Consider the following 24,440-nt stretch of genomic DNA (forward strand, 5'->3'; position numbering starts at 1 on the left):
CTTTTCACAAAATTTGGCCGCACTTATATGTAATGTTGCCTTTACGCAGCTAAGCAACCACTCACTCAACCACTCACTCAACCACTCACTCAACCACTCACTTAACCACTCACTCAACCACTCACTCAACCACTCACTCAACCACTCACTCAACCACTCACTCAACCACACACTCAACCACTCACTCAACCACTCACTCAACCATTCACTCGACCATTCACTCAACCACTCACTCAACCACTCACTCAACCACTTACTAAACCAATCACTCAACCACTCACTCAACCACTCACTCAACCACTCACTCAACCACTCACTCAACCACTCTCTCAACCACTCACTCAACCACTCACTCAACCACTCACTCAACCACTCACTCAACCACTCACTCAACCACTCACTCAACCACTCACTCAACCACTCACTCAACCACTCACTGATAAGACTATTTGACTACGTCAGATTTGCGCCGTTGCTTGGGGGGTGAGGAGGTGGTCCCAGTCTTTCTCACGTGAACACATTTGTTAGTGAAGGTTACAAGTCCCCTCAGAGTGTCCTCCCCGGACGTCATGTTGCTGCCTCGTCTGAAGAGAAGTGCTAAGATTAACATAAAATATAATATAGCATAATCCCGGTGCAGAAAAATCAGGGCGCACTAAATGGGGGTTTTACTGTATGTGTTTGTAGCCGAAGCCTGTTAAATGGGGGTTTTACTGGATATGGTTGTAGCTGAAGCCTGTTAAATGGGGGTTTTACTGGATGTGGTTGTAGCTGAAGCCTGTTAAATGGGGGTTTTACTGGATGTGCTTGTAGCTGAAGCCTGTTAAATGGGGGTTTTACTGTATGTGGCCGTAGCTAAAGCCTGTTTGAATCTGTAACAAAAACTTTCGTTCTGTAAGTTCCAAATTCCGAAAAAAGGTGCAAAATTTGTTCTACCGCTGACAGGTATATTGTGGCACAGTAAAACAGGCAAATTCTGCAGAAAACCTGCATGAAAATATACTGTAACAGCGAGGAAAAATGAAATTATCCTATCCTGATGTAGTGATATACGTCCTGTTGTCCAAACACCGCACCTCACCTGTGCTGAAAAATCGCTAAACGTGCCGGCCTTTTCTAACAAGTAACTGTTAGCTGAACAAACGCGGAACAGTATGTCGGACTGCAAATATTTCCGTTTCTTCAAATTCAAACCTCCTCCTCCGTTTAGTTGTGGCAATGTTTTCAAATTTCTACCGTTTACCTGTAGCAACGTTTTCAAACTTTAAATTTGTCGGCTAGTAAGTGGAATCAGATCAATTAGGTCTCATCTCACTTGAATTATTATCTCGGTTTAATTAGAGTTAATAACTACTAGTAGAGTTAGAGTTAGGGTAAGAATTAGAGTTAAGATTAGGGTTAGAGTTAAGGTTAGAGTTAAGGTTAGAGTTAAGGTTAGAGTTGGGATTTGATTTAGAGTAAGGGTTACAGTTAGGATTAGAGATAGAATTATAGTTAGAGTTAGAGTTAGCGTTAAGATTAGGGTTAGATTTAGGGCTTAGGTTAGGGTAAGGTAAGGGTAACTCAAGAGTAACTCAAGGGTAAGTGTTAGAGTTAGGGTTAGAGTTAAGGTCCGGTAGGGATTCTGTCCGCAGCCAATAGATGTGTGCTTTTAGCCGTCACACACATTAGACCAGTAGCGATCAAGGAACGATAAAAGTACTGTAGATATGGACCTGGGGATCATAATCTTGGTGGTCCGAAAAGTCCCCCAAAGTATAAACTATGAAATTAAAGCTATTTTAGAAAGCTACCTGATTCTCTCCATAGGTTTGACTTGAAGAGAAACGCCAGGTTTTATCTTATTTTTAGTAGCTTTAGATAAAACAGAAGCTGCAATTTTAAAGTTCAACTTGCAGTCCGTCAGCTCGTTGTCATGGTCACACACCAGGTTAACAGCCCCGTGTTTCTGAACCAATCTCCGGCTGAAATAGTGAAATAGTCTGATGTAAAACTATATAGTAAAGGAACACTCAAACAGGCCGCTTTCAACGCAAGCAGCGTTGGAATGGCGGGTGAAGGTGCGGAGCCGGTCAACACCTGGGTTGGAACGCTGCTGTGCAGGCTCACACTTCACCACTTCACTCAATTACTGCTCACACTTCACCACTTCACTCAATTTAACTACCTCCGTACTTTGCACTTTGTGGTGCAATTTTCACAATCACCAATTTTATTTGCATTTGAGAGGAGGTGCAGGTCATGAGAAGTTGTAGGTTGTTTTGTACCTTGGTGTAGTAGAGTGTAGTGTGGTGTCTGGTGATACCGTCCGTACCAAGTCCGCCGCGTTTGCAACCAAGCTCTCTCTAAAATATAACTGCAATTAAAGCAGAAGTACAAAAATTTGGAAATATTGTTTCCCAATTTCTGTTAAGTCTGACTACTATATATATATATATATACCCTCTTTAGGTTAGGCTCCTAGTGATCCTCAGTGGTTACCTAATGTTAGGGTATATCTCGAAAGCGTTATCTAGAAGCGGCGTATAGGTCACGTGCTCAGCCGTCTCCTCTATCTTCACTCCCAGTAACGTTTGGCGGCACGCGGCCGGGCTGATGTCGTTGAAAAACTTGTTCTGTCGTCCTGAGGTGTATCAAATGTTTTATATTTTTGGAGAGCAAATGAAAATTAGCAAATTTAAATACTTGTAATATCCTGCTAGTACTTGTAAATCTTACTATTTACTATACCTTCCCCGAAGACGTAAAAAATTTGATCGAAAAGTTTTTGGCTAGGTTGAATGCTTTTATGGTCTTTTGAACAGTATGAAGAAATATTAAATTAGGTCCCCGAATTTTTACCCCGGGCGGTGTCAAAGTCTGAAAATAAATGAATATAATTGTCTCTTGGCACGGGTTCCAAAGTAGTCAGGAGTAAGTACTGAGGAAGCATTAGAAGTACTGTGTAAGTATATAAACAGAGAATATCAGCTTGCTGTTAAACGAACCTATTGTGTTGGTTAGTACTCCATCTGCAGTGCACAGCTCCAGACGGTCTGAAAACAAAACCGGGATTATAACCTAATTCCAGCAGACAACTCCTAAAACCTGACATTCATGTCGCTTTTTCTTTTCCGTCTATTGAATTTGATCCTTATTCGTTCATTTATTTCTTCCTCCGCGATACAAGTTGAATGTTTGAACGGTCGTTCGTCTAATTCCCAACATCACGATTAATATACCTTATCGGACCTTATTTGGACGGACATTACATGAACGGACATAATTATGAACGGACATTAATATGAACGCTCGAAGGCATTCAAAACCATCAAAAATCCGAATTTTTTTCAATTTTTTGACGTTTTTTAAATTTCAGCAAATGATTTTTAAATCCATTTTTTCTACAGTAAGTAAGAAAAGCAGTCATTGAGCAGTAAAAATGTTAAAATATGTGTACATGATCAGTGTCTAATATCACATATCATCTTCATCAAATGGGTTTTCGTGCATGAAATAGTCCATGCTTAAAGCATCAGTGATTTCTAGCTATATGGAAACCTTTTTTATCAAACTACCCCGGTCCTGCATTTCAGTGTTAACTTTTACAAACCATTCGGCGTGAAGTGGTTTTATCTTAGACAACTTAAGATTAACCTTAACATCACGTGGAGCTTTCCTAGCACTGTTCCATTACCTCCCCTGAGTAATATGAACTATAATATAACAACGTCGGACAATGTCCTTGGAAACACGATTTTACCGTAATATCTAGAGGCTGGAACAAGTTTGTCATGTTGGCGGGGACTAGTTCATGAACTATATTGTTGAGTGCCATAATTTCGTTGACTTTTTTCCGCCAAGTAACCCTTGAAAACATCATATACTGGTAGAATTTTCTGTGCCTCCGGCAGACCAAGGAGAACCTTTCCATCGTTAACTTACGGCACAATCAAGTTCTCAAAGTTGTCATATTCTGGACAAAAAGTTCGAAATGGAAAAATTTTTGAAAAAATTTCAACGGACTTTAACTTGGACGGACATTAATTGAACGGACTTTATTTGAACGGACATTAAGATGAACGCTAGGGCCTCCAGCGTTCAAGTAATGTCCGTCCAAATAAGGTCCGATAAGGTAGTTCAACACCATTTATTAAATGGTTTAAATCATCGTTCTGCAATAATTGAACGATGTTTACTCGTTTCTGTTACATCAGGGATTTGCGAATTATTTGGTAGTTTGTTCTGGTAATGGCCCTTCCTTGAAACTTGTCCAGTGTCACTGTCATAGTGAGTCCTGGAGAGTTAAATGCAGCGTGTAAGGGTAAAGGTGCAACTAAGAGAGGTCCAGCAAATTCAAGGTTGCATTTCATATTAGAATAATGCGTGATTTAATCCTACTTTTAATTGTTGCCACTTACCTCCCTCCATTAAGTAACTCTAGTATATTTGGTCTGTACGGAGAGAGGAATAGAGCTGGGCATTAGTCGAAGTCCAATTAGCTACAATTCCTGTTATATTATGTATAACTTATATACAGTAGTGAGTAGTATATGTTTTTTCCGGTATGTGTCTTATCCAAGGTGGTGAGTAAAACCAGCTCCCAATATTTAAATTCATTTGGAACTAGCTCTAATTTACCAGATATCCAGGAGCGTTTTGAATCAAAACGACTTTTAAGTTTAATGTTCGCGTATTATTTAATTTCAACCTTATTTAATCTCTTTTTTAAATCCTCTAAAATGCACCATAGCCAAAATTTCTACCCAAGCCAAATTTTTTTCTGATGGCCTGGGTCCCTTGAGCTATCCCAATTTTTAAACCCCAGGGCGGAAGTTTTATAGACGGGAATGTTTTCAGATCAGAGTAAAACTTTCTGACACGTTCTCAGTAAATACCCCGTCCAAGGTTTAAGCGCACAGACTGTGGGCACTATGCGGCACAGTGCGCACTCACCCAGTTGACATAAAACGTTTCTCTTTATGCTTTGCAGTTGGACAATCTTTTGTAAAGCTAGACATTACGTTTAGAAAATGTGGCCGTTAGGAGTCTAGTGTTGTAGAGTCTACTCCGACTTTAGCTTCAGTCTAGACTAGTCAGGGTATAACACTATAACTGTTAAATATTTGCAGTTAACACACGCTTGTCATTGGAAACCCTATTTCACCTGGCACTGCGTGGGACATTACTGGGCGGCGCTCAGCCTGTCATTCCGCCGAATCTTTATTTTATGAACATAATAGCCTGGGGTCCCCAGGTAACGTGGGACCCTCACTTTTAAAACTACTAATTTACCAGCCGTCTCCCTTCATTATTACCAAGGCAGGTCTCTACAAGAGACACGCCATTTTAGGATGATCACTGCTTGAGTTAATGGATGGTGACCCAGCCTGTCAATAACACTAGATTACAGCTAATATCCTGTTTTGGGCACCTTTACCGGCGGTGCATTACAGGTACAATTAGCTGACAATAGTGTTAGTTACGTCAAGTAATAAGGCACAAAGAGTAGTTCCTAATAACTTGGGGCTGGCTATAAATGTCATCTGACAGTCATTTTACCATTCGTCCATCCAGTATCCTTGTTTATCTAAGGTTATCACTTAATCTATATAAATTATTTGCTAAGTTATATCATATCTCATGACTGTACTGATTGTCGTTGGTGTATTGCCCTATTGATAAATACCAGCTATGTGGCTACAATGGCCCGTAAATTTTGTAAAATACTCGGTAATCTACAGATTAATACTAAAGACTATATAATGGTGCTTTAGTAGTAGAGTGGGGTATAGAGTGGGGTGGGTAACACTGGTAGTAAAGTGGGGCACGTGATGCCCATATAAGGAACAAGTGCCAGTCCTACACGTGCGTACCGCGCCGCGCAGTAACACATACCATTATCATCTGGTTCTAGATCTAACAAACAGCACCACTGGGACCTCTAATATCTTATACTTATCGTACAGTAGATCTTTTGTAGGTGTTAGCTGCCAACTTTATCCATTACAGACTGCAGTGCCATAAGCACATTTATAATGACATTGAATGTTGATTGTACCGATAAGACTGTGCGACTATTTATTTACTTAACTTTGTATCATTTCCTTGTGGTAATTGTCATCGTATTATTATATTCATTGGAAGTTTACTTTTGGCACCAAATTAGTCGGCGTCCAGCGTTAGCATTATTATGTCAATAAATTAGCCAAATTAGTATGTATTCCTTTGAAAATACGATCAGAACTTTATCAAAACAACAACCTCTAGAGAAGAAATTTCCGGACTATTGATTTATATTACTTTATAATTCTTACCAGTATCTTTAAGTCCAGCTTTCCGTTTGATATAGAACAGTAGATGTTTTACATAGCATTGACTGTTCAGCAGAATCTTAGTGTCACCTGGGCAGTTTGTTTCTCATTTTAGTTAGTGAAAAATTAATATTTTAGGCCAAAATTTTCGTACGATAAATTAATTTTAACATATAATAATAGTTCTTTCATCACTGTGCTGGCAAGCACGACCGTCACCATTACACTCACTATACTATTAACCCCCTTATATATATAACTATTATGTCCCCTTTACTGTTTTTCAGGCATTAAGACTCACCGAAAGTAGTTCAGCAGGCATATTTTAAGTTCAAAACATTCTAATTCAATGTCAAAGATGACAGGAATAAGAAATAGTTATGTCGAGGTTTTCAAGAAATTTGCGCAATGGTACTCGCCAGCACTGTTATACGAAATTCGGTAAAAAACCCAAAATCGCCATATCCAGGTGCCTTAAAAACTTTGTAGGGCGTCTATACCTTGTAGGGCGTCTATTATACCTCGACCAAATCGACTGTTTGAAAAAATTTCAAGTTTCAGGTGTATCGGGAAATGGGTTTTCTGGAATACCTGTTTTACAACAGATTGTTGTGAAGTATATCTATCTATGTATATAGACGCTTTGGCAGTCAATTATAGCCTATATTCAAGTGTCCGTAGATTCAAAAGCTTTGAAGATACAGCCATTTCAGACCACAGGTCTTGAAAATAATTGTTTAGACTTTAGTTTACAGAAAAATTCAACGTCATCATTACCACTTGATGACGTCATCAAGTTAACCGTTTTTAAAACTTGATTTTTGACAAAGTAACAACTTTTAAAATCGATTTTAAACTATTAAGGAGTAATTTTATTCAAAATTTGAGGCATTGTTCGAGCCTTCTGAAAATCTACCGAAAAATTTTCTTAGTGTGCTCCTTCATAAAGGTATTCGCTATTGAAGTCAGTGCTTTAAAAAAAAAGTTTTATAAAAATACAAAAGTTGTGATTTAGTATTCTCTGATGTTGGGCCATCCCTTGTATTGGGTTGTGGAGCTCAGTTCTGCTTTCTATAGGACGTCTATATTGTGCATTAGGCTGGTCAAAAATAATTTAACATCATCATCACCACTTGATGACGTCATCAAATTAACAATTTTTGAAACTTGATTTTTTACAAAGCAACAACTTTTTAAATCAATTTAAAACCATTAAGAATTAAATAGCTGAATAACGTATCGACATTTCTACGTCATACTCATATTTTGAAATAGTATTAATTCAATCATAACGATCAATATTTACATATTAATACATTAAAAATTAATGGACATTAATTTCTTTTATCTCTTTTAATCTTTTATCTCCTGTACACGTCACGCTACTCGTTAATTTTCAATTTTGATGAGGCCTATTTGATAAGGGGCGATCGAATTCATTATCAGAGGCATCAAGTTAGTTAGATAATTGTTCAAGCATTCTGAACATCTACCGAGAAGTTTTCTTTGTTTGCTCCTTCATGAAGATATTTGTCATTGAAGTTAGTGCATTTTTAAAGAATTGTTATATAAAAACGTCAATTTTGCGATTTAGTATTCTCTGGTGTTGGGCCATACCTTGGGTTGTGGAGCTCAGTTCTGCTTCCTATAGGACTATATTGTGCATTAGGCTGGTTTCAAAGTTGAAAATCGAAAAGTTGCACACGTGGGGACACGCCCAAATTGATAGAAAACTGCTAAAATCACTGAAAATTGCTATTTTTACCATTTTCTGTCAACTTTGGAGTCCCGTTGTGATCTAAGTCCTTTTTGAAATCTTGTGAAACTTTGCATGCTTATCAAACAACGTCCGCTCAAAGTTTGCACGTGCACAAGGTGAGAATTTTGCTCATTCGTGATTTCGAACAAATTTTGCTTTCCTATGACAGTTAAATGGCATTATATATGAATTTAATGCCAACTTGGATGAGTAAAAAGTTATTAAAAAGCCTTATTCAGTCAGTTATTGACAGATATGCCTACTTTAACACAAGGAAATGTTTTCAAAGGTAAAATTTCGAAATCGTTGAAATTACCTCCTTTTTAGTAAAATTATGAGTTTAGATTTCGACTTTGTAAAGTACCCTGACATCATAATCAAGAAGAGATGATATTTGACAAAACCCATAATCATGGGTAGAGTGGATCGCTGCCAGTGTCTCTCTTTCCCAAACAAAAGGAAATCTTACTATACGGTATATCTTACTATATATAAAGCGAGACGATATATATATATTTATTTATCCATGCCATTTTACTGACACCACGGCATCAACTTTAACACGACTTTCCGCAAAGACCGTAAAAGATATACAACTGAAACTTTTTTGACTGGGTCAAATGCTTTAATGGCCTTCAAATCAGCATGAAAAAATAAAAAATTGGCCAAGAAATAGGAGTTTTAGAGCCCAAAATTTGGACCCCCAAGTGGTGTCAAAAACGCGAATTAAATAGGTAATAATTATTTTAGTCTCTTGAGTCTTGACACCACTTTAGGGTTAGACGGGTTCCTGCTAGTAATTATAAAGCGAGACGATATATATATATATTTCATGGCTGGACTTCTACACAATAAAAGAAAGCGGTTGTGATTAGATCTTCGAAAGTCTTTGCATCGTTTATTTACATCAATTCTGAGAAATTATATCATTAAAGTAATTACAACAAATACGAATCATATACAATTGAGAATAAATACAAACTAAAAGCAGTGGGAAAATCTGATGAACTGAAATTTAAAAAAGAAACTGAAAGCCGTTAAAAATGTACTCTTATCTTATCTCTTATCTAAATACTGATAACTGATTCTCGGAAAATCACTTAAAATCACAACAAAAACCTGTAAAATTTATACTTAAGTAAAAAATGTAATATGCACGTCTCTGGAATAATGGTATAACTAAATAAAATCTACAAAATATACTAAAACTAAAACTAAGCTCCGGCAGATTTAAAAAGTAGATGGTTACTATCAAGGGTGTTCATACCCCCAAACCGTTCAAGGGTTTTCAATTGGGTCTGATAGAACCCCTCTCTAGCTTCCATAGCCTTTTCTTTGTCTGCTTTACTAATATTAGGCTCAAATACTAAAGCGTCTACTATAATGACAGAAAGGTGCTTACTAAGTGAGGAATTATAGCATGCTATGGTACTAAAATCTAAATCATGATCAATATCTAAAAAATGGTTAACTAATTTACAACTTCTTATACCTTTCTTTATGTGACTCTTATGGTTAGAGAATCTCTTAGGGAGATTTGAGGTAGTATAACCGACATACGACTGTTTACAAGTCTTACACTCCATTAAATAAATGAGGTTATAACTCTGACAAGATATATACTTAGTTATAGGGAAAACTTGTTTAGAATGGTGACTACTAAAATTGGAACAGGGGGACAGGAAATTTTGCTTACAAACATAACATTTACCACAAGCATGGCACCCTGGGTCGACAGCCCCGGGAACCGCCCTTAGACTTTCGGAGTCTGGTTCCTGGATCTGGCTTGCAGTTGTTTCTCTCTCATTATCACAGTTTAAAGTTCCACTGGCACGGTACTTATTGTGTACAAGCATGCCACCGATAGTTTGATTCTTTCGATGACTCACGAATACACTGTCCGCACGTACCAGCTTCTTCAGGGCCGGATCAAGGTTGAGAAGGTGCTTATACTTATGGATAATGCCCCCCATGTTGGGAAGTGCTGGATTTTGATCCATCACCATGGGTATTAAACAGGCAGTCGACTCATCCTTGTCTTTAAGGGTATACAAGTTTTTCCTATTAGCTATATCACTAAATTTGTTAAAGGCATCTTCTATAATACTGGAATGATAACCTCGGGCTAGAAGGTAACGTGTATAGACCTCTCTCTGCTCCAAGAAGTTAGTGTCTTCACTGTTGTTCTGTCTCACCCGCCTCGCCACTCCAAAAGGTATGTTTTTTACAACATGGTTCCTATGGCATGACGTGGGGATAAGGTAGCAGTGGGTGTCACTAGGTTTAGAGTAGAGTTTGGTGTGGACAACATCACCAACAGCATAGACATAGGTGTCTAGAAACTCAACGCCGTCCCTAGAGTAGTCGTAAGTAAACAAAAGGTTTGGGTGGATACTATTGAGCCATTCCATGAATTGTAATAATTCCTCAACAGTACCGGGCCAAGCCATATAAATGTCATCACGTAATCTACCCCAGAATGCTGGTCTATGAGGCGGGCCATATTCTAGATCTCCTTCGTATCTCCTACATATATATATATATGTGTTTAACTTTATCCGGCATCAACTTTAACGCGACTTTCCGCAAAAACCGTAAAAGATATACAACCGTATATGAAACATTTTTGACTAGGTCAAATGCTTTTATACTTTTCAAATCAGCATGCTTTTATACTTTTCAAATCAGCATGAAAAAATAAAAAATAGGCCAAGGAATAAGAATTTTAGTGCCCAAAATTGTGACCCCCAGTGGTGTCAAAAACGCGAATTAATTAGGTAATGGTTATTTTAGTCTCTTGAGTCTTGACACCACTTTAGAGTAAGACGGTTTCCTGCTAGTTATATTAATTGGAATAACCGTCCTTAAATGCAAAATAATACAATTGTAATAGATTCAGTGAAGAAAGATTCTAATGGAAATAAATAGCTGAATAACTTATTGACATTTCTACGTCATAGTCATACTCATATTCTGAAATAATATTAATTCACTGTTCGCTAATTTTCAGATGAGCCCTATTTGATAAATTTGGTCAGTTTTATGTTCATGTTTGCTCCGATTTCGTTAAAAATCTATTTTACAGTGGATAACTATTTTACAGTTATATATTTTGTTTGAAATAAATTTCGTCGTCAAGTTTTTATTGTAAATATTGATCGTTAAAACTAAATTAATACAATTTCAGAATATGAGTATGACGTAGAAATGTCGATACGTTATTCAGCTATTTATTTCCATTAGAATATGTCTTCACTAAGTCTATTCAGAAACGATCAGAAATTTGAATGAAAGAACTATCAAATCATGAGACTCAATAACACTACACGAATCCACCTGATATAATAATGATTTACAGATTTGTACTTGTACAAAGATACATTTCTTCCGATGTAAAGTATTGACAAATTGTATAGACATTTTCTTAAAAACTACATGAAAAATGTTTGGAACAGAAAAATACAATACAAAAAATAATTATTAATCGCGGAGGGCACTTCCTGCTAGAGACCAATATTATCAAATATTAAAGAGAAAGAGCTGTCCATCTAAAAGTTCATTTCAAAAGTCAATTCCAGTTAAATGCGACCACAAAAATCCAGAACACTCATTTGATCCAGTTGCGTGATGATTTTCTAAATGTCCTATCAAATTATCGTCTAATGTGTGGCCGAAGAATTCAATGAGAAGGTCCAAACGTTGGCCCATACAAACTATAAAATCGTCATTGATTAAAGTTTCCTCGACTGTTCGACCGAAATATTCAACAATCATGTCCAGCCGGGTGATCAAACTAGCCAAAAAACTTTCCGTGATTTGTTGGCGGTAAAAGTAGCTGTCGTACAAAAAACCCCATTTATTTCCTTTTTCTGAACGAACTAATCTAGCCTGGCCTTCAATATTAGCAAATAAATCAGCGAGTTGACTATTCTCAGTAGAAGTGATAAGTATATCAGTTGTGGTTTTATCAGTAGTGGTTTTATCAGTAATATCAGTAGAAAGAACAGTAGTTACCTCCTCCAGTAGATCAGTGTACTGTTGATGATCTGTGTACTCATACTGATCAGTGTACTTTAACGGCGCTTCTTCAGGGGTACTGACCCTGATAGGCTGGACAGCCGGAGTAGAGCTCACCATAGGTTCAGAAGTAGTCGGAGGGTGGTCTTCATGACACTCCAGACTTGTCTCTGTTATTGTTCCATTTCTACCCAGCTGAACAATGTCCTTCCAGCCTATATACAGGTCAGCTCCAAACTTCTGAGAATAGTTAGAGCACAGACCTTCTGCATACATTTCACTTATCTGCCCTGAGGTCAGCTGTTTGCTGAAGACATTCAGCTCCAGAAGCTCACCTCCAAAGAAATGGTAATCCTTTATCCCCCCACCACCGTACTTCTTGTGCAGCTGACCGAGCATTACAGTTCCAGATGTTCGTAATCTCCTCCCAGGGCGTGATGTTGCTGATGCTATCTCCACCCCATCATAGTACACAGTCCCCACTAGACTAGGGAACCACCAGGTTAAACACAGGTGGTGCCACTCTCCCACACTTAGGTCCGTCTCAATGCGCGAGGTGAACCCCTTGAAGAGGAAGAAGTGGCCAGTATCACTGATAACTAGCTCGTTCTTGTTGTACTGGTCCGTGTAGCTGAGCCAGTACTGGTAGTTACCGAGGTGGTTACTGCCCCTCTTCACCCAGGCACACAGGGACAGAGCCTCACTCACAGGAGACATGTCCGGGTTAAATAATATGAAGCTGTCCTCGTCCTGACCGAACTGTAGGCCAGTCTTGGTATAGGAGGGGTGAGCTACTGACTGTTCAAATGCAAGGAATAACAGGACTGTCAATTTAATGAACGGTTTAGGGCGTGTCCAGCTAGTCGCGATCATTACAATCACTTAAATGAGAGGACTAAGACGGATCTGCAGAACGAATAACAGCACTCAGAGTAGAATCGTCCACCAAATAAGCAAGAGCAAAACTCAAGTAAAACAAAACGCCTTCTTTATCATAGTGTATCAAACTTTAAATTACGGAATTTTTGCGCTATCCAAAAATGCACCAGCAAGGCTTCAACGATCTTATTATACGACAATAGTTTTGTGACTCAAGATGTAATGATGCAGAAATATCTGTAATAATATATGTTACACAAGATACAGGGTTTGGCACCTTGATTGATTCACGTTTTAATCATATATTGTATGAGACATGTCAAGAATGCTACATTTTTGTCTCTTATTTTTGGATGCCACGTTGCCATAGACACCGATCACAATGCAGCAATCAGTTTTGTAAAGAATTAGTTTTGCAAAGAAAGCCTCAAGGATACTTTTAAGTGACTGTAATGTCTAATGTCTAGTAGTCAAGAAAATGGAGCATACTTTTCTGTTAATTCATAATTCTAAGAGAAACTACAATTTTGGCATATAATTTTACTTTTAATTGGTTATCGCGTCGACAGATATTTTATCTGGAATTTATTCCGAGTATACCGATAGTCGAACCTATATTAGCTATATTAGTAGCAGGAGATATGCAGTCTTCTACTAAAGTGGTCAGACTTATCAACAAGGCGACCAAAATATTTTAACTTTGGAGGTATAAATCAAAATGGCTTGAATTTAAAGATATGGACAATAATACCACGGACTTTCCACCCAACGGCCTTTCCTCCCAAATAAAAGAATATGCTTCCATTTGGGAAGCAGTCAATAGTGGGGGGGGGGGGGGGGGGGTGGTCAGTAGGGGGGGGGGGGGGGGGAGGTCAGTAGTGGGGGGGGGGGGGGGGGGTGGTCAGTAGTGGAGGGGGGGGGGGGGGTTCAGTAGTCAAATAATCAACCAAAATTGGATTGCACTTACTTCCGTAATGGAACTCAAAGAACATTCTCCACCTAATTCTAAACAACGAACCCACACAGTAAACTTCTATTTGAAAGACGCGAACTATATTATTTCGCAGTGCTTTAGTGGCTCTCATACTTTATCTTGGAGGACTTAATATGACAGTGCATGTTAGCCTTATCAGGACGGATAAACACTGCAGAGAATCTCATAATAATATTAATAACATGCTCTCTCTCTGTGATCACACTTAGTCTACCTACTGTACTACTAAACCTACTACATCACTACACTACTACATCACTACACTACTACATCACTACACTACTACATCACTACACTACTACAGTAGTACTATAATGCTTAGTACTACCTATTATTACACTACTAAACCTACTACATCACTCCACTACTACAGTAGTACTATAATGCTTAGCACTACCTCCAATATCTAGATACCATCAAACTATCCTGTCCAGTACATGTTAACTAATGTACCACCTTCCCATACAGAATATTTATTGGAAAGCCCAACTGCTGGGGCCACATCTTGGTGTGCTACTTGAAAACAAAGTAGGATCATTAATATTGTGCTGCTTGAACGGTGGCTATAGTGACGTCACAGGTCCACCAGGTGCCGCCTTTTGTCACAGCACTACAGGGGGAGAACTGTTCTGGGGTTTTGTGATAAGTAATTGCCCAGGTATTCTTTGGAAAACTTTGGAATACTTAGGGGCTAGCGCGGGGTAGGATAGCTGGGTGAAATCACAGCTGTTTTTATTGATAGCTTTTTATTGGAAAATAACGCTGACTTCTTTCCCATACGTCATATTCTAAACTTTTTGTGAATAAGTTTCCTCAGCGAAGGAAACTTCACGGTTACTTATAGTAATTACAGGCAGGTTAAGCTTGTATCACACCGGGTAGCTGAATGCTAATGTTGATTAATTACCTGATAGACAGTTGTATGACACAGTGACGGGTGATAACGCAGACTGGGTGACATTATAAAGGAGCAATAAAGTGGCAGGTACTCACTGGGAAGACCCATTTCAAGGTCAGCTCAGTTCTGGTGATCAGCCCACGTGCACTCTGATCAGCCCACGTGCACTCTGATCAGCCCACGTGCACTAATCACGTGACACCTCACCAGCTCTCCATTAGTCACACTGTCCAGTACGTGGCGGTATTTTCCCTTTCCAGATAGCTAGTGTGGAAGTTAGTAGTCAGCAAGGCTGAACCATGGTCCACTTGCTGTAAGCCAGTTGCAGTGCTACCTTTTTTAAAACATTGCGTACAAATTTGTAAGGCTTCCTTGACATGTGCTATCAGCTATATTGGATTAGTTGTGGAACTAATGCAGTTAACCCTGCCGATAGTCCTCATAAATAGCCCAGTTTAGCGAAGCTTGCATTTTCCCACTTTGCAGCGTGTTTTAGTATGCCTGGTCTTCGACCATTGGACATCTAGTTTGGGTAGATTCTGTGAAGGTACAAGAGTAGTTGCTATTAAAGTTACGAGTAGTTACTATTTGATAATTATCTTACAAATTTGACTATATCTATAACTTTAATCTAGAAACGTACAAAATCGTAAAGTTATACTTATATAAATATTGCCTTCATCATCTCATTCCAGATTATCAATAAAAATTAGCCGCTTAAACTAAAATTATTGTCACGAGACAAAATGAGTATTATTTAATTCACATGACGACAATCAAATTATATAAAGCAGTCACATACAATTAAAAATAAGCCGGGATCATTTTTATGGAGGGAAAACATTTCCCGACAAACAACAACGACCTGAAGTTAAACCATTTCTAACAATGACGATTATTTTTCACAATTTCTAAATCTAATTATTCCAAGCGAGCATAAGTTCACAGATTTACGGGATGATTCCAGCCGTGAAGTATTGATGATTTAAACGTTTAAGTAAGAGCAGCCGCACGTGCAAAGTGCTTATTATCAGGTGAAGATGTCCGTTTTTTGTTAATAGGTGTTAATTAGAGGCTGCGTCAACGACTTATAAGTACCTCCCAATCCCCTCATATTGTCTGCTTTATGTGGAAATGCTTTATGTTGGCCAATCACTTCAAAATCCCCATATCTCATACCTCATATCAGCTAGTGTGTAGTGGAAATGCTAACCTTATTATTACTTTCTGTAGCTGCTTTTGTAAACTTCATGTGACCCTTTCCAATTTCCATGGTAGAGTTAGGTGGTGACCACAATACGGCCAGATATAACCTCTATAATAGAGCATCTGGCAGTTTAGAAGTGTATTAAGTGCTGGAATTATAGATAAGGAGGAAACGTTAAACCAGTGAGTTTAGAAGTGTTTTAATAAGTGCTGGAATTATAGATTAGGAGGAAACGTTAAACCAGTACTTGAACCGTTAGAGTCTGGTTCATTGTAATACTAATAATTCTCCACTTTAAAAGGCACTGATGAAAATCTGCAATGCTAATGTCTGAGCTTGGCTTCCTTATCCTATGATTTAGAAATTTCTATACGGATTTATATTTCTATTCGGATTCGGATTTACTGAGTACGTACTAGTAGGAAGTTACTTTGAGGTAGGACCTAATTATTTAAAAGCCGCGCATTTTACCGTTTAATAACCACAGGTACCGTCCATTCTCTGAATGATTTTAATGCTTCGCATTTCAGACAATTCTTAGAATGTTCATCAATTCTTAGAATGTTCATCAATTCTTAGAATGTTCATCGCTTGAACAAGAAAATAATTTAATACTTTCAATTTAATAAGCAGGAAAGAGTAATCACAAATACTGCCTTTATTGGGTGTCAAACATTTGGCAATTTCCTAAATTCATTGTTACTTTATCAGTAAGCACGCTTCTATATCATCTGCAGGATTAAACTTAATTTCCGTCCCGCTACTCACTGCATCAGAAGAGTGAGGAATATTAAATAGCTCTTTTCTTTACTCCATTATTGGAACTGTAGTTGGTGACCAAAATTTATAACAGCTTTTGTTCATGCATGTGTTAGGTTGATTTATTAATATTTGTCAGGATAGTTTTATCATTTAAAAAAACTACTATTCTAGTCACTTTTTACTGACAAAAATATCTTAATAGCTAGATCTCAGCTGAAAATAACGTGAAAATGTCTGACAAAAACGCAGCAGCAGCTCTTTTCAAATTCTTCGATGAGGACTCCTCAAATGGTCTCACGTTGGCCGAACTTAAGGAAGGAATGACCAGTGTCGGTTCCAAATTCACAGAGGAGGAAGTTCAGACCTTTTTTAACAAGGTACAATTATGCATTTCGAGATAAGCGGCCCGGTTTATTTAATAAGACCATGGCAAAAGCTCAACAAACTTTCTTAAATGAGAGCGTAACATTGATTTTTCCCCCCAGATATTTGCAGTCTTTTTAACCAGGAATAATAACTGCACATATTCTCAGTACGACGCTAACGGAGACGGTATAATCGACTTTAACGAGTTCCTGGGCCTCTGTATTGATCTGAATACGAACGAGAGTGAGAAAGCAGTAGCTAAACTCTTCCAGGCAGTCGACGAGGACGGCAACAAGTAAGCCTTTAAGTACCTTTAAATAACATTATTAACCGTTTTCCATGAAACTATCTGTCATACTCGTTTTTTCTGACCGAAACAGATATATTGATTAAGATACCGCATCAATTAAAGTTAAGAAGGCAAAAATTTGTTTATAGACGGCATTGCAATTTAATCTTTCAGTCTTTAAAAAAGGGTTCTTTCGCCTTTTTTTGACTTGATACACTTTTCCGAGGAAGAAATTCATTATTTTTATTGAAACTCTATTATAACATTAACAGACGTGTAAAAGAAGTGTGACTGTACCGCATTATTTAAGGCACGCTAAGTTAAAGGAAGTTGTCTTTGATAAGTATCTGCTTGGTTGTGAGAAGGCTTTCTTGGCGATTTAGTTCTTATAACGGCTGACAAGATAGCCAATAGCCAGTAGTCATGTGCTTATTTTGAACTATGTCCTGTTACGACATCAGCTACGGCGAAGTTTGATAATATGCATAACCTTTCGATAATTCATAGGGATTATACCCATTATATACCTTTTATCTCAAACTGCATCGCAAGATTCCTCTTAGTAAGAGTCAAGGCTATCGTTATTGGCCTGTGTCAGCATGGCTGTATTCAATGACATTTTCTTAAAACCTCATTCCACAGGTCTCTCAGCCACGCAGAACTGAGGGAAGGAATCGCCAACTTCACAGGGAAACCAGTGGGAGACAAGGAAGTGGAAGACCTTATCAAACAAGTACGGAGTGATATCACACAGTCACACATATTCACACGGCGCCTCCTTGAGGAGTTATACGCCCCTTCAATCGGGGCTTGTCCAAGGAGGACACCCAAACCAGTCCGCAGAGTGATGTCAAACAGCTGAGTAAGGAGGGTAGCGAGGCAGTGCGCGGCTGGCATGTTGCACGTGCGTAATGAGTCGAGTATGAGTTGAAGATTCAGTGAGAATCTGAATAAGCGAATATTGTTTCGTGTGTGGCGTGAGATTGTAGCAATATTGCAGCAATTTTGTAGCATTTCCAGGAGACAATGTGGCGCGGTGAAGCATCTTAAAAAGTGTGAATTGTGCGGCAAGTATCGTTTCAACAGCTCATAAAAAGTGTGAAGGACGAAGGTAGCAATACTCCTGAAAATCATCACATTCAAGCAAAAACCAATTCCGTCTAAGTAACTGAACATCACCACTTACTTAATACTTTAAATACTTCACACTTTCCCGACATTATCATGGAACGATTTTTCCATTGGTTAACTGTTCATCAAGAGTTTTCACATATACTGTAGTTTTCATCTTTATTTTATTCAGCAATTTAGAGGTCTTCACAAAACTAGGCTACAAATTTTGTAAACAATTTAAATGGAGCAGATTTTACTAATAAACAAAGCAAACAAGTGATTGAATATCTAATACTAGTATACCTCTTAGTTGCATTACTAATAATTGCACTTTCTTTGATAATATCTATGTTTTATTTACCCTAACAATTTCAGCTCGATATTGACGGTGACGGCGAGATCAGTTACTCAGAGTTCACCAGCAATCTGTTAGTGAAAATCACAGTAGCCGTGAAAAAGGGAGCCAAGTAAATGTGACAACTGCTGAATGAACACTCTGCAAAGTTATCTTGCTAAGAGCTCTGCAACTGAGTCGGGTTGAGTTGAGTTTCATTCCCGGAGAGTTAGAAAGTTGCATTTCAAGTACTTTAAGTACTTCGTCGTACTTTAAGTACTTCGTCGCTTAAGTAAGAACTTTCATATTCAATTAAGCATTAAGCGATCAATAGCAAGAGATTTAAAGTTTCAACCAGCCCCTTTATCATTAGCAAGAGGTCCTGATAAGAGATTTAAAGCTTCAACCGGCCCCTTTATCGCCCTATTTTCTTGATTGGTTTCATTGTATATATTAGGCTATAATCAACAATATCGAATACTTTATGACGTGTAATATTATCATTATCTTTAAAAAATGTTAATTTTTATCTTTACCCTTCAATAAATTAATTAAATATATAAGAAGTAAAAATTCACGACAAGGTCACGATATATTATAAATAAAATCGTAAAACATGTATAATGATAATGACGGTAACATGCAAGAATAAGTACAAGACCTGTACCTGATCAGTAATAATAATCTTAAGAAAACAAATCGAGACCAAAAGTCACGTGACCATAAGTCACGTGACCATAAGTCACGTGGGGAAGTCAGGTGACCTGCAATTTAGTCCTGGTGTGGGGCTCCTGATAGGGCAGCTCTAAATAGTCGAACACGTCTTCTTCGCACGACACTTCTAGCGGTTCACCTTGGGAATAGAAAACAGTTTAATGAGCTAGTGGGTCATGCTAGTTGATACACGTGGTTAACATGTGGTTAACACGTGGTTAACACGTGGTTAACACGTGGTTAACACGTGGTTAACAAGTGGTTAACACGTGGTTAACACGTGGTTAACACGTGGTTAACATGTCAGTACTAATTACTACTAACTAATACTAATTAGATGCACAGGATTTAAAGCAAACCTGGATTTAATTGACGCGGCTATTTTCATTTCCGGTTTAAATCAAGACAATTGGGATTATTTCAGATCTGATTTATCAGATAATTTCATATAGATCTCGCAAGGCATAGATCTTTAGTGGTCGAGCACCACGGCTCTGAGCTCTCGACAGGCAAAGTAAAACAAGGTAAATAGCTGGTAAAACTATGTGAAAATTATCGACGTTTGGGCACTCAATGGCCTTTTACTAAGATTAGCAAAAGTCGACTGTTTTCACATAGTTTTACCAGTTATTTGCCTTGTTTAACTTTCGAGAGCTGCTGAACACGTACTATATAAGTATATACAGATAACAGTCGTTTAAAAAGGTTCATCAATCTGCATATTTCATGAGCGAGAGAGAGAGAGAGAGAGAGAGAGAGAGAGAGAGAGAGAGAGAGAGAGAGAGAGAGAGAGAAAGAGAAAGAGAAAGAGAGAGAGTGAGAGAGAGAGAGAGAGAGAGAGAGGGGATATTGTGCTCGTTTCTTTCTATCTAACCAACTTATACTTTTAAAACAAATTATGACTGGTGCTATGGTTCCAAATTACCGCAGATTTTTCTTTTCTCCGAAATGTGCTGGTTAATTAATGTAATTTTACTTAAAATTAACCATTATATGTCAGACCTGGAGATCCCAGAGCACCAACAGGTCTTAGAGAGTATTCGTTAAGAGTGAAGCCTTTAGTTAGAGCGTGCGCTCTCATCTCCTGGTTGAAGACATCTGATCCTGTGAAGTAGAGGACTCCGCACCAGTATCGGTCTTCAGGGATAATCCTGATATCCACTCTGCGAGACATGCCACCAGGAACCAGGCCCACACCTGCATTTATTAAATACTTTTACAATTTTACAGAGTACAGCAATAAATGAATAGAAAATAGAATCGTTCAAAATATTGCCCCCATCTTTAAAATAAGATGGGCACCCAAACATGGTAATGTCCGCAATTACTTGGACCCAATACATAAAATTAATCTAAATCCAAAAGTTTATGAAAAACTATTTAAGAACAAACAAATCAATGGTGAATAACTGTGGATATATAGATAAAATTGGTATTTCAATACGTCAAATTTCAGATACATTAGATACAAGTCTGATATAGTTAGTAAAAAAACCAAACCGGTCCTATCTTTAACACTCTTATTAACAACTTTCAAATAAGGGATCGTTCACCCATAACGTTTGGAAATACTTACGCAGCTGTAAGTTTTACACAATAGCAGTATTATGTTAAAAGGGAAGGGGGATATTGTTTACATGAACTGAACTATCTCTTTAAAAGGACACTATTAACACTACAACTTTATTACTAACCCATAAATTTTACTTTTCCTAATGAGAGTGTGTCGGTTAGCAATCCTTCAGATAGGAAATAGTCCACAAAAGCAGATAACATATTGTTCGGAGGAGTCTTCATTAAAGAGATGAAATCTGAGAGGCAGTAATTATTGTAACTATTACACATAATTTTAATAATTAGAGCAATGGTGTTGGACAGACTTAAGTTAATGAGGTCAAGGGAATATTGATAGGATTACCAATGGCACAGCTAAAAACGAGAAGCTCTCAACTTCAATTGAAACCTGGGTGGGATATTAAGAGATCCATATCAAAGCTAGACTCCTTGCCTCTCCGGTAACTGCCACATATCTTGAACCGTATTTTACTATCGTACTTTGTCAATGCCTTCTGACAGAGTACTTTATACTGGTCTATCTCAGAACGAGGTATCCTCTCTTCGAACTCACTGAGAATAGGGGTGGTCACTGAGAAGAAATTTAATCTACATCGCTTTTAAGAAGTCATATGCTATCTTTAGTTAACTGACTAATTGGTTTGTAGGAGAAAAGTCTATCCAATCTCAAATCTATCAAATTTCGGATATTTGAAAAAGGGACAGATTTTGGAAAATATGAATTTTTGTTTTGTAAAGCTTGCTGCTGTGGGCTTCCTCCTACTAAAATCAAACTTCCAGCACCTCAATCGTGACATATGTCATTTATAGTTGACTTACTAATTGGTTGCGGGTGAAAAAATCAGTCAAAACTGTAAAATTTCGGTCCTGCAAATTTTATCTTAAAAACTGAAAATGGGACAGAGATTGGGACAATATGATTTTGCACTTTTGTTCGGGATTTTCACTCCCAGTATCTCAATTTGGTTTTATACCATAATTTATTAACTGACTAATTGGTTTCTGGGCAAAAAGTTCATACAATCTGTCAAATTTGTGTTCAGAAAATTTCATATTTGACTTTTGAAAATACAACTTTTCGTTTTGTTAAGCTTTTTGCTGTGGGCTACCTCCGACCGAAATCAAACTTCCAGCACCTCAATCTTGTTGTAATTATTTAAACTAATTACAACACTACAAATCTATTACATTTATTGAGAATTATGTAATAATTATGACCTAATTCCTGCGTGAGACCTAATTTCTCCGTTCGACCTAGTTACATCTTGGTGACAGTAATAATAGTATAAATAGGTAGCACTGTTTTTAATATTACAAAATACACATGTCCATTGTCCATGTGAAGAAAGTTAAGTAATCTATTCTGATTTATCATGAATTTAATAAAAGTTGTAGCTTATAATGCAGAATGGTGTCCAGTTTGCAATATTTGCAGTGTAAGCAAGCACTATGTGGAGTTAAACTTGGACATGTGCATGAAAAATATTTAAACTACTTAGTACCTAATACCTATGCTATATAATATCCTATAAGCACAGAGAAAGACTAACATTCTCTTTCGCCATAATAATATGTAGTATTAAAATAGGCAGCACTGTTTTCAATATTACACAATAAACATGTCCATTTTCCATGTGAAGAAAGTTAAGTAATCTATTCTGATTTACCATGAATTTAATAAAAGTTGTAGCTTATAATGCAGAATGGTGTCCAGTTTACAAGATTTGCAGTGTAAGCAAGCACTATGTGGAGTTAAACTTAGACATGTGCATGAAAAATATTTAAACTGCTTAGTACCTAATACCTATGCTATAGCCTATAAGTAAAGAGAAAGACTAACATTCTCTTTCGCCATAATAATATGTAGTATTTAAATAGGCAGCACTGTTTTCAATATTACTTACTTAATTGTGTCTAGGAGAAAAGGTTATCTTTATTTATTTAGTTAATCTGTGAAATAAATTCGTCGCTCTTTCGTATTCAGATTTTTGATACCAGTTAAAGTAATGCTCACAATTTATAAGTCCCGAGTTATCTAGCTATAATAGTGATTGTCATTTACTCATATTATCTCATTATCAACTAATGTCAATGTGTCCTATATCAAAGTGAAAGAAACACTTGAAACAAAACTGACTGATGGTCCCATAATTTGCAAAGCTCTTGTAACGTAATTGCTAATTGGTCTGTTTCGACCTTTAACACCTACACAGTTATTGGTCACTTGGTGGTGGAACACAAATCAGTCTGTTCTAAGAATACAATTCAATCTTGATAGTAGTTTCGGCTTATTGGTTACTTGTTTAACCCCAAATGTTAATGTTCCTTAACCGATCATACTCTACCTAACCGATCAGTTTTGTCGACGATTGTTTTGATCTTTATAATTGGGTTCTGAAACCAAGTTTAATCGATTTCTCGTGCAATTTTAGGTCAAGAACGGTCATCAAAATGAGTTTATAGCAAGGTCGATATTTTGACAAATTTCTAGCTTTCTGACAGAAAATAAATTTGGGTTTGTATAGGGGTAATTAGAGATACACTACAGTACAGTACTTACACTCACATTAACAAGCATGCAAGCGCTCACTTGGTCCGAATGAGCGGGAAACCGGGAAACGTCGAACAAGCTCTGGTGACATTATAGTCACATGACCTCAGGCTCATAATCACGTGACCTCAGAACCAATCAACAAGGTTCAGGTCTGGCCAGCTCTCTGTTATCTGATTTTGAGGTGACGTACGACACCTCGTTAAACCAATCATTGTGTAGAATGCTGCAAATTTTCGGTGACCGACCACTAAGAACCTCTCATTCCGGGCTCACACAGGTATCACATCACATGGCCCAATCAGCGACGTATCATTTGTGATTTGTGATGTGATCCATATTCTAACAATCCTAACAGCCGGACAACCATGAACCTGGGTAGGGTTCACATGACAGTTTAGTAAGTAGCTGTGTATTAAGATTATATTACAGGCATTTGAGCTTTCCAGATTTTAATGTTGTAGCTATCCTTCTCAAATGTTAGACAAAAATTCATAACAATCAAAATCCCAAAGAAATCATGGCCGAAGATAGCCGATACGTACCCCCAGTTAGCGTCGAAAACCAGTACAATCTTCCAGTTCCAGTCGGAAACCAGTAAATTCTTCAAGTTCCAGTACCGACCCTGTTACGAGACGGCGGGTCTACCAAAATACTGAAGGAGCCCTCACCACGAGGGACCCCCCCCC

The 24,440-nt window shown here is 37.7% G+C and overlaps 3 protein-coding genes across 4 annotated transcripts in view; 2 read left to right on the top strand and 1 right to left on the bottom strand.

The window, feature by feature from the left end:
- Positions 1 to 19,434, top strand: part of LOC134822267 (neo-calmodulin-like) — a 34,738-nt gene extending 15,304 nt beyond the window's left edge. The window contains exons 2-5 of the mRNA XM_063833177.1: positions 17,010 to 17,186; positions 17,343 to 17,470; positions 18,107 to 18,197; positions 18,953 to 19,434. Of these exons, the coding sequence (XP_063689247.1) occupies positions 17,040 to 17,186; positions 17,343 to 17,470; positions 18,107 to 18,197; positions 18,953 to 19,048 (462 nt within the window). The 5' untranslated portion in view covers positions 17,010 to 17,039 and the 3' untranslated portion in view covers positions 19,049 to 19,434. The remainder of the gene's footprint in view (positions 1 to 17,009; positions 17,187 to 17,342; positions 17,471 to 18,106; positions 18,198 to 18,952) is intronic.
- Positions 343 to 13,986, bottom strand: LOC134822835 (uncharacterized). The gene is made up of 7 exons (XM_063834107.1): positions 13,916 to 13,986; positions 6,297 to 6,383; positions 2,988 to 3,035; positions 2,482 to 2,623; positions 2,268 to 2,345; positions 1,794 to 1,964; positions 343 to 584 (listed from the first exon to the last, which is right to left on the bottom strand). The coding sequence occupies exons 1-7, from the start codon at positions 13,938 to 13,940 to the stop codon at positions 446 to 448; spliced, it is 690 nt and encodes a 229-aa protein (XP_063690177.1). The 5' UTR covers positions 13,941 to 13,986; the 3' UTR covers positions 343 to 445.
- Positions 19,435 to 22,373: 2,939 nt separating the features above from the next.
- LOC134822213 (Golgi reassembly-stacking protein 2-like) overlaps positions 22,374 to 24,440 on the top strand; it is an 80,028-nt gene continuing 77,961 nt past the window's right edge. For both annotated transcript variants that reach the window (XM_063833123.1, XM_063833131.1), the window contains exon 1: positions 22,374 to 22,396. The gene's annotated coding sequence lies outside the window, so the exon portion shown is untranslated. The remainder of the gene's footprint in view (positions 22,397 to 24,440) is intronic.

The sequence above is a fragment of the Bolinopsis microptera genome, chromosome 1 (assembly GCF_026151205.1).
Source record: "Bolinopsis microptera isolate Bmic1 chromosome 1, MBARI_Bmic_1.0, whole genome shotgun sequence".
Lineage (NCBI taxonomy): Eukaryota > Metazoa > Ctenophora > Tentaculata > Lobata > Bolinopsidae > Bolinopsis > Bolinopsis microptera.